The 10357-nt window shown below is 41.0% G+C and overlaps 1 protein-coding gene across 2 annotated transcripts; it reads right to left on the bottom strand.

Annotated features, from left to right (window-relative positions):
• Positions 1–2162: 2162 nt before the first annotated feature.
• LOC105038002 (SKP1-interacting partner 15) lies at positions 2163–9754 on the bottom strand. 2 transcript variants are annotated; one of them, XM_010913663.4, is made up of 2 exons: positions 8321–9720; positions 2163–2516 (listed from the first exon to the last, which is right to left on the bottom strand). In XM_010913663.4, exon 1 carries the CDS (start codon positions 9595–9597, stop codon positions 8341–8343), a length of 1257 nt encoding a protein of 418 aa, XP_010911965.1. In that variant the 5' UTR covers positions 9598–9720; the 3' UTR covers positions 2163–2516; positions 8321–8340. The 2 variants fall into 2 exon arrangements, with proteins under 2 accessions (XP_010911965.1, XP_010911964.1); XM_010913662.4 differs by lacking the exon at positions 2163–2516 and adding an exon at positions 2862–3295 and having other exon boundaries at positions 8321–9754.
• Positions 9755–10357: the final 603 nt, after the last annotated feature.

The following is a 10357-nucleotide window of genomic DNA, read 5'->3' as shown; positions in this document are numbered from 1 at the left end:
TAAACACTACGCCTCATCCTTTGATTTTCTGGGTTGGTGAGTGATGTCACCTAATAGCCAGTGGGGGCCATCTTTATTAATTGCATAGATTGGCAACCAGAACCTGAGGAATGGCGTGGCTTTGTTCATGGCCACCCTTGTCATTAAATGAAATGACATGACTGGACTATGGAGAGGCCTCTAACGGTCATCATGACAAGCTGCTATCTTTAATAGCCTGACGTGATAGCCTTTTGGAGGTTTTGGATCGAGGTCATTGAGTGTTTGGCCGAACCAAGAATCAGAGAAAGTAAATCTCGGGTTGGTCACACGTCGAGATGAGGCGAGCTTAGTAGATGCTGGAGTCGGGGGTGATGGCCAAAGTTAGCTCGTTGAGGGCTTACCCGAGTCTCCAGATCAGATACCGAAGTGGCTCAGTCGCATGCAGGATAACACAACTTGACGGGACTGTGTGGAGGCCGATCTCCCCAAAGTAATGAGTTGTAAAGTGAGTGGCTGCGAAGCTGATTAGGAGTAAGGATTGACCAAAGATCTTCAGGGAAGATGCTAGAGCTAGGGCTTCCCTTGACTCGATGCCCAATGTTTGGGTATCACATCTGGGCCGATAGCTAAGGACTCGATCGAGGTAAGCGTCAGTCGTCCGAGCTGAGATCATCTACCGAAGTTTCAGTTGATGGACGAAGCCAAGTGGCCGAAATAGAAAGTCCGGGTATTCGAAAACTGAGGTCAGTTGCCAAGGTGAGATCGAACGTGCACGGACGGCGCAGGCATCCACAGGCCGAAGCTGGATATGTGGGCGCATCCTCTTGCTTTTTTTCCTCTCCTACCACTTTTTCTCTATCCTCCATCTCTTCCTCTCTTTCTTTTGTCTTGTTGTGATGTCCATGAGAGGATGGAATGAGAGGAAGAGAGGCAATTAATTCATCTGTCAGGTTTAAATGACCCAGGGCAATCCTTGTAACATATGCATAGTAACCGTTACATAATTGGGAATTAATGAAATATATAAGGCGGCGCAGTCAAGGGAGACCTTTTAGTGCTGATGGTGGACAGATCATATTGGTAATGTGCTGGACCTCCAATCTCTTCTTATCTTCGGCCCAGACGAAATTTTCTCCAACACCAAGTAACGCGGTAAATCTATAATGAATGGTGCCATATGGGAAGAACTTTTTAACTTTTGGTGGTCCATTACAATTTAAATATTTTTGGATAATGACAATGTTGTAGAACATGTAATATATATATATATAGTACTAACAGAAAAGTGGCTTGCACGTTAGAGATTGCACTAAATGTTCTAATTTAACTGGCCAAGTGCATCGCCATCATCTCCATCGGAGCTGGCTTGCTTTATTTTCCTACATACATCCGACGGGCAGATCACAGATTTGCCTGACCTGGCGACCCTATCCGCGAAAGAGTGGAGCCATTCTAAATTCCACAACCACCTTACTTTTTGTTGCCTCCGCGTCGGATAATGCAAAAGATTTATAAGTGACTTTGCCATTTTAGTGGAAGCGGCACGGAGAACCTGAATCATATTGCTTCCCAGTGAAAGTTGCAGTTTCTCACCTTGTAAACCAAGGTAACGAAGAAAGGCATACCACAAGCACCTTAGTTTAGAATTCTTTTAGACTTTAGACTATTCCAAGGATTACAATTTTCAGGTGCTCCCTTGTCATATTTATGGTTTTCCCACGATAACCCACTTTCTCCAATTTAAGGACTCAAGTGCTGATGGAATGTCCCAAGACATGGAGATAGGATATCTTTCCAAGTATCCGGACAAAATTCAATCGGTACTTCTTGAAACATCCCCTATCTTAGGTATCAGAATGGAGACAGGAGAGGGACAGCATACTATTAGATAAAAAAATATGGATAGCTCCGTCCTACAAAATTTAAAATTTTGCTCGAATTATGAATGATAGATCGACGACTTCCCCAACCTATTGGCTAAGCCTGAACGAGTATAAAAAGATTGGCACGCCCAGGAGACAGTGACACCAAGTACAGACAGTGGAATTTGGTTAGACAAGCACGAAAACTTTGCATGCAAACTTACGTCACCTGTCGTTTATTTTTCTGGCAATTGGAACGGGTTTCACCAACCAAATGATTTAACTAGTTGCTTGGCAATCAGTCCTTTTCCAAAGATCTATGCAACTTTGTGTTTAATGATCTATTAAAGAAAACAGCATAAATACAGATTTATCATAGTCTCAACTCTCAAGTCTCAATATTAACCTGAGTGATATAACTGTGTATCTCCACTCTCATCAGTCTCAAGAAATTATCATGCAGAACTTCAATCAGGTTCATGGGAACAAAAGCTATAAGGCAAAAGAACTGTCATATTGCCACTTGCAATGACTCGTGATGTAATTGCTGCTTTGTCCATCTCAGATCTTCCATGTGCATTTTCCCACTCCCTCATCTTTGTTTTGATACAAATAAGCAGCATGGCTTGAGGGGCTCCCAAGGAGTCGGAACTTAGGGACAAAGGATGAGACCTGAAAAGAAACAAATATAATTTCACTCAGCCAAAATCTCACAACCATTTCCTAGGGTCTTAAGACTTCAACCAAGTCACGGGTCTTGTAAAATATCATTTAAATGGATGCAGAGTAGATAGGAAATAACAATGAATAGTTATTTGCCAAAAAATCATACAAAGGATTCCAAGATGTCATGATAAAAACAAGCCTTCATGTAAAGAGAGCTCATAGAAGACTTCTATCTTACTTCTTGCAGAATTTATGACTATCTAGTTTTTAAATATGTTATTACAAGAATAAAGAAGCAGCTATATATATTTGTCAGAACCACTGTTTATCAACAGTATACAAACATACAGATGAAAAGAAACTCAAGATTCTTATTGTGCATATCGATATGTTAAACCATCAGTCAAAAAGTAACTTCACGAAAAGTATCTTGTGGGAGAATTTGCCATACAGAAAATTATGTAATCCCACACTTATAGACAAGGATCACCCAAATATTTTTCCTGACAGATAGATGGCATCAGCAGTAGGTCTGTTAGTCAGGTCAGATACATTAGCAACTTCTCTTCATTGATTGTAAATCAAACTATCTTATACTCTCACATGCTGCAGTACAGCAGCATGTAGTCACTAACAAGATAAATGCAGCATTCCAAGATCTACTCCAATGCCCTCCAGAGGATGGCGACCATCTCACAATCAGTATCAGCAAACAATGATAATTTGAACATTTCAATTTCCCCCCTCAGGCTTTGAAGTACATCCATATCTTTCACCATGACATCCTGATAACATTGTTAAATATCAAAATAGTAATATTGATTCAATGAAAAGAATGTGTTAGTAATCATACAAATAATAATGGGTGTGTGTGACTCCTGCCTTTTTCAGTTTTCACTGTAACTACAAGATCTTTAAAAGATTAGACTTTGAAGAAAATGGAAAAGTTATACTGTGCTCCAAATGGTAATAATCACACATTCTCATCTAATATGCTACAAGTACTGTTGTTATATACTTCGTCTCAATTTTGACAATGAACCTGTGTTCTAGAAGCAAGGATAGAATTGGAAAAAAAAGTCAACTAGATACTTATAAAAATCAACCCAAGTTATATAAAATGATGAAATACAAGAAAATAGGAAGGAACAAATGAAATAACAGTGTGATACAGTTGTCTGCAGTCCCTAACATGCTTGATGAAATACACGTTCTGTAAAGAACATTGGAGTTTCAAATATTGAACGAGGATGTTCTTGGCCTTCCACGAGTTCTAGTAAGTTTTATGTTTCAGCTGGGCTGACATATGACCAGCCTATATCACAAACTTTAATTTCTGAGAAACGCATATACTGACGATAGTTGTTTCTCATGATACATTAGTCGCAATGAAAGAGAATGAGAGATTGCAGGAGGGAAAGTTGGAAATGTTCAAGAATCTCAGTGCTTGGCTACTTTAGGGGAACATCTAAATGTAAAGGTAATGACAGGTAGAAAACTAATTGGTGATAAAAGTGAATATATTTTATGGCTAAAAGCAAAGCCATGCTTTGGTAGTATTGTGGCCATGGCCTGTTGTACTGCCCGTACCAACCAACATGGTGCATACCGTGCAGTACCAGGAGGCAACCGGTATGAAACTTTACTTTGAGTCGATACCAGCCCCATGCCAAGGTGTATTGACCTTTATCGAGGTGTACCAAGATGCATACCGACCTATACCGAAGCATACTGACCTGTATCGAGGTATATCGAAATAAAAATTGAGAAAAATGGTTTGGAAGCTATTTCAGTATAAGATACATACTACACCGTACTAACTATATTGTACTGAACAGATAAGGTACCAATATGACACCCGCTACCATGATTGTGGATCTTGATTGTGGCTCAAGGCAATGAAAGGACTATTGTCCTGCATTTCTAAAAGCAATTGCAATATGCATGTGGCTAAGAGACCACCTAGAATAGTTGTGGCTGTTTATGCAGATGCCTGAGGAGGTTTGATTAAAAAACAACTAAAACTTTTATATGACAAGAAAATCAATATAAAAAGAAATGAAAGGAAAAAAACTAGAGATAACTTAAGGGAACATTATACATGTAGATAAATAATTATATTAATGTAGCCTGGTAGCTTATAGATTACAATTTTCTCCAATCAAATTATAAAAAATAACTAATCATATAAAAGAAAAAACATACTCATAGTTTAAAGTGACTTTGTCTAACATCACCCGTAATAGGAATGCCAGTGAATGAGGATACATGAAGCCATCCCCAAGTAGATATGACAAGGCTAGATAGTTATAGTTATGATAGTTTTCACAGAGCTAATGTAACAAGTAGCTTAATAAAATGACTACTAAGTAATGCATAATCAGCAATAAACAACTAAAGAAAATCTAAAGAAGATTGGATGTTGTAACTAAAGTGTCTAGGAGCCACTGAGAAATAAGGTTAAAACTTGTGCCCCTAACACACCTAATACCCCAACTCATCTATCTAAATATATAGTCCAAACTTGACCTTGTTGGGCTTCCTAGGCTAAGGTGATCTGTTTGGGCACCATGATAAATGGCTTGCATATATAGTTGTATATGGTTGTGACTACTAGGGTTAGCAAGTCAAGGGATTCTTCAATATATCAACCTCCTATCTACTATATCCTTTTTTTCCTTTATCTATAAGATGACCTTAGCGTGACATAAGGTTGCTTTATTATGACCTGGAAGTCACGGTTCAAACCACAGAAACAATCTTTCCCTGTGCGGGTGTAAGGTTGCATTCCCTAGACCCTACAAGGATGGGAACCTTGTGCATTGGATGACCCTTTCTTTAAGAAAATCAGAAGTACCAACCGCCAGAGCAATAAAATATACTTTGCAGAGGAAAAGTAACGATTACTCTCAATATCATGTCTTTTTACTTTTTAGTCACATGCATGCAAGAGGAGGTGTGAGTGATGCATTAAAAGGCTGCAGATCTTCAATTCATTTACAGATTTAGTCTAAAGTTTCAATTAGTTGCAGATTTGTTAATTTTTTTATTTTTTGTTTTCAATTTTGATGAGTCTAGAGTGTGTAAAATCAAGATTAAAAGATCTAAAAGCCATTTTAAATGTTAGATTAAATTATGTGTTTTTAACTAAACTAATCTAGCATCATTTAATCTTAAAATCAAGGTCATTCAAATGATGTGATTTTTAAACTTCATTGTGACACCCATGTTTCAATTGAGCAACCTTACCATTGCGCCAAGATTACAATAAAGCAACCTTATCCTAGATTAAATCTATAATTATTAAAAATTCATTTTCAACCACCATGACAATATGCGTTGTTCTGTTAATGAAAGATCAATTTTGTAAAACAAAGGTTTTAGACATGAGGCTCTTATTCATACAACAAAGTTTAAAGTCATAAGACTTTTCACCAAATAAGATTTTTTATTCCACAACAATTATTAACTCAGCTAAGATTTTTTATTCCACAACAATTATGAACCTAGAAATCCCAACATATAGATATATCACAAAGGTCAGTACCTGCATTTTTGGGTGTGCAATCTGGTTCCTTCCAAACCAATTTGAAAATGTGAAACATCACTCAATTTAACAGTTTCATTTGTGGTAAATCATAGTCATGGTGGGAGGTCTTTTTAATGAGATAGATCAAAGACAATTGGATGCAAACATTTCAACTGTAAATTTCAGGATATAACAACTTCATTTCATCTAAAGTCATCTATTTTATGTGATAGCAACCTATGACTTATTAACTCTCCCACTGCAACTTCAAGCACTTCAACACAGTAAAGTGCTCCCCTGATTCATCAAAAATTCATCCAAAATACAGAATATTAGACAACCCATTCTTTTTTATTACAATTATCTTCATTTTTGTTTTCTTCATTTTATATCTTTACCATGCACATCAAGATCCAATACAACAAACAAAACTGTTAGCTGCTTTTTCAAGTCTTCTTAGTCTTACCATTACCCAAAAAACTTTCTGCCTCGATCACCATGTCACCTCCATCACAATAATCTACCATCACAAAATTCCTCAACTTTATTTGAGTCCAATCATTTTCTTTCTTACCTTTGTTTTCCCTCAAATCTGTAATCCAGATTTCCTTTTTCTCCCTCCTCTAAGAACTTCTTACAACGAATAGCATAGCCCTGTGCCAGCAACATGTTTCATGAAATAAAACATCCCAATCTTGATGCAAATACTAAACATTCCAATATTAACACCGCAAACATCCACCATATATAATTTGTAGCCTATGACTAAATTGAGACCCATTTCATATTTGAGCTTCCTTTTTCTGGGTACAAGAAATTCCTTTTTTTTTTAATGAATGAATGCTGATCGAAAATCAAATCATCACATTTTCAAGCGAAGCTCAAGTCAAGCATTGTCAACCCAAATAACCTAGATAACTAGGATAATTGGGTTGGGTTCAGAAACAACACAACTGAAGCTAAAGAAGAATGGTTTATAGATTAGGACAAGCAGCCTATGCTTATCAAAAAATAAGAGAAATGCTTGGAGAAAACAAAGATCAGGGTATTATACATTGTTGTCAATGTTGCCTTTTGTAGTGCTGTCAATAAGGGCATTCCTACTAAATATATGACACATATAAACTTTATTTACATAATGAAAGACAAATTTTTATCCACTATAAAAGTGAAAACCATAATGCAAAGGATTGATCAATTAAGACATTAGCGGCTTTAGATGAACAGATCCGCTTGTATTTCACAGACTTCCAGGTTTAGAAAATCTCATGTTTGTTGGCCAAGTCTACATATCTCACCTGCCTTAGTTAACAATATAACTAACACATATCCAACATTTTTACAAGAAAAATTGGAAAGTTTTCCATACCTCATCAGATGGAAAGTTTTCCATACCTCATCAGACCTTTGTGTAACCTTCTTCGTGTGAATTGTTTCCCTCTATTAATTTTAGCAATTTATAGCTTCACTTTTTATTAAACGACAACATATCTTAATTTCCTGAAAGTGAAGTTTGGTTTGAGGTTGCATACAATCAACTGACATCAATTGCTGTCCATTGGTGAGAAACAAATTAACAGGATAGAATAGCCCATTTGTAATCTTCTTGGACTTTCAAACATTTTTATACTCTATCTACTACAAGTAAATGACAACCTATCGAATAATTTCTTTCTGTATAAAGGAATTCATGCCACTCTTGAAATCTTAGTTGCCAAAATCAAGAGTGGGTGTCAGTGCAAGTGCAAGCGCAGCAAAGTGAATATTCTGAAAAATACTTAATGTAAAGGAGAGTTTAGATACGGATGGTGTCAAGTTTCTGAGGAGTTTCGGAAGCAGATATGTCACCCATTTAGATTTTAACTGCTACAAATTTCAAAATAAGCCACAACAACTTTAAAGAGCTTTACAATTTTCTATATTTTATGATTTTAAATAACTCAATCAAGAAACCATTCAGCTCACTTTTGATCATGGAACGAAAAAAATACTTAAATACATATGCACCAATATCTACTCGATACATTTAATAGGCTTGTAACACATCCAACAGAGCATGTGAATCCAACCAAAATTACAAGAAGTGATTGCATCCCTCAAAAACATATGTAACATGTTCTACAAACTCCACTACCTCAGGCTAAGTTTGCTACCAATGAAACATAAGAGATACAGAGAGCATCCAAATTTTGAGAATATAATGAGCAATGCAGAATTGTCATCAAACAGAATCCTAAACTTTGATACAAAATCCAGGCAGAATTAATAAACAACAACTAACCAATTGGTTTGACGATGACTTCAGGGCATGGCAGTGAATCCGGCATCGAACACAAACCCTCTGTACACCCCTTCATTGTAACCCGGCAAACCGTCCACCCACCTCCACACACCGCCGCGATTCTTCCCAATCGCCTCCTCCTCCCACATCGCCAGCTTTCCCCTCACCCTCTTCCCCGAGAACCAAACCCTCCCGTCCCCTCCGAACACCTTCACCTTGTTATTCCCCCCTGCAGCCGCCGCCGCCGCCGCCGCAGTTACCGCTCCCGGCACCAAGCCGCCGAAGCACCGATACATCTCCGGCGGCATCCTCCCGGCCTCGTCCCACTCCAGCGTCTCCAGATCCAACCTCAAGATCAGGACCGTCGAGCACGGCGCGTCGATCGCGAACGACGACCGCAGCCCCCCGATCATCAGGATCCGGCCGCCGCCCGCCCCAGGGAGCAGCCGGGGCCGCTTTAGGATGTCGAAGACGTCCCCCCACTCGTGCCGCTCGATCGGGGCCCACCCGCGGGGCCCGCCGAGATCGGGAAGCCCGCAGGAGAAGAGCTTCCACTGGCTGCGCCACGGCGTGCCGACATCGCAGAGGGTGTAGACGACGCCTCCCATCAGGATCGGGCTCCGGGGCTTGGAAGGGAGGTTGAGGGAGAACTTGAGCCATCGATCAGCGCCGGGGTCGTAGGCGATGGCGGCGAGCTCTGTGAGGACGAGGGCAGCGCCGCCGGGGCCGGCGAGGACGGTGCCGTGGCGGGACCAGGCGGAGCCGAGTGGGGGGAGGAGGCGGTACAAGCGGGCGAGCGGGTTACAGAGGACGAGGGACTTGGGGTTCTTAAGGTCGCCGGCGGCGGACGGGGCGGCGGAAGTGTCGGCCCAGAGGTAGAGAAGGGAGGGGGAAGCGGTGACGGGGGAAGTGGAGGGGAAGGGGAGGAAGGAGAGGGGGAGGCGGAGCCAATGACCGAGGGCGGTGTCGAAGGCGTGGAGGGAGGGGGCAGGAGCGGCGGCACGGGGGTGGCGAAGGGCGAGGAGGCGGAGCGGGGGGAGGGCGGCGAGGAAGGACGGGGAGGAGAGGGCATCGCGGAAGAGGCGGCAGACGGAGCGGCAAGCGAGGGCCTGGCGGAGGGGGAGGCGGCTGAGGACGTTGTGGAGGGCGTCCGGCGGGAGGAGCAGGATGGGGGGGCTCGTCGGCGGAGAACCCGACTCCTCCTCTTCCTGCTCAGCCGCCTCCGCCGGCGGCGGCGGCAAGAAGTCATACACGCGAGGCGCATGAGCCGGGGGCATGGTCGGAAAAGTCTTCGAGTCCCCTTTGATTCTTCTTCTGGTGGGCGGTACCGATGGGGGGAAGAAAGGTAAGAAAAGTGGCTGGTGAGGGGGTTGCAGGGGCAGTAGAGACTGAAGCTATATTTTCGCAATTGCCATTCTGATCTATTTAATCTGGACCGTGGGTGGCAGCATTTTATCTGGTAGGTTGGGGCACTGGGGCTGATGTGTGGCTGTGGTGAGTTGAGATCTACCTGGTGAGTGATCAGCTGGAGAAGGGTACTCTAGACGGAAAGACGTATACGGACAGTGACTGGTCACAGCACACCCACACTCGGTAAGGTAATGGAACTGGTGGATGTGTGGGTATGGGTGTGATGAAGAGTACCAGAAAATAGGTGGAATTATTTATAGTTGGTTTTGTTCATAAATGACATTGCCACCTGGTTTGTCCGCCTGTTGACGTGTAAGCACTGGGTGTGCATCTGGCGGACCCGGTTGGAGGCATGCACGTGCACAAGAGCGTCCTGAGAACACAACATTTTTAAATATTGTATTATTATAAATTTTCTATATTTTAGATACTTTGTATTATTATAGATCTACATTTTGATTGATCCATAAATCAAAAAAAAAAAAAAAACTAGAAATTGAGATTTTTGGTACCATGTCAATTGTTAAATTAATTGGTCCATAAATTTTTTTCTAATGGAATGGGATTAAATGTCACCAAAATATCTATGCACGAGAGCTTTCATGTATTTATGTAGTGGTTTCCATA

The sequence above is a fragment of the Elaeis guineensis genome, chromosome 1 (assembly GCF_000442705.2).
Source record: "Elaeis guineensis isolate ETL-2024a chromosome 1, EG11, whole genome shotgun sequence".
In the NCBI taxonomy this organism is placed as follows: Eukaryota; Viridiplantae; Streptophyta; class Magnoliopsida; order Arecales; family Arecaceae; genus Elaeis; species Elaeis guineensis.
The sequence above is the reverse complement of the archived record's forward strand: the minus strand, read 5'-3'. Positions and strand labels throughout refer to the sequence as shown.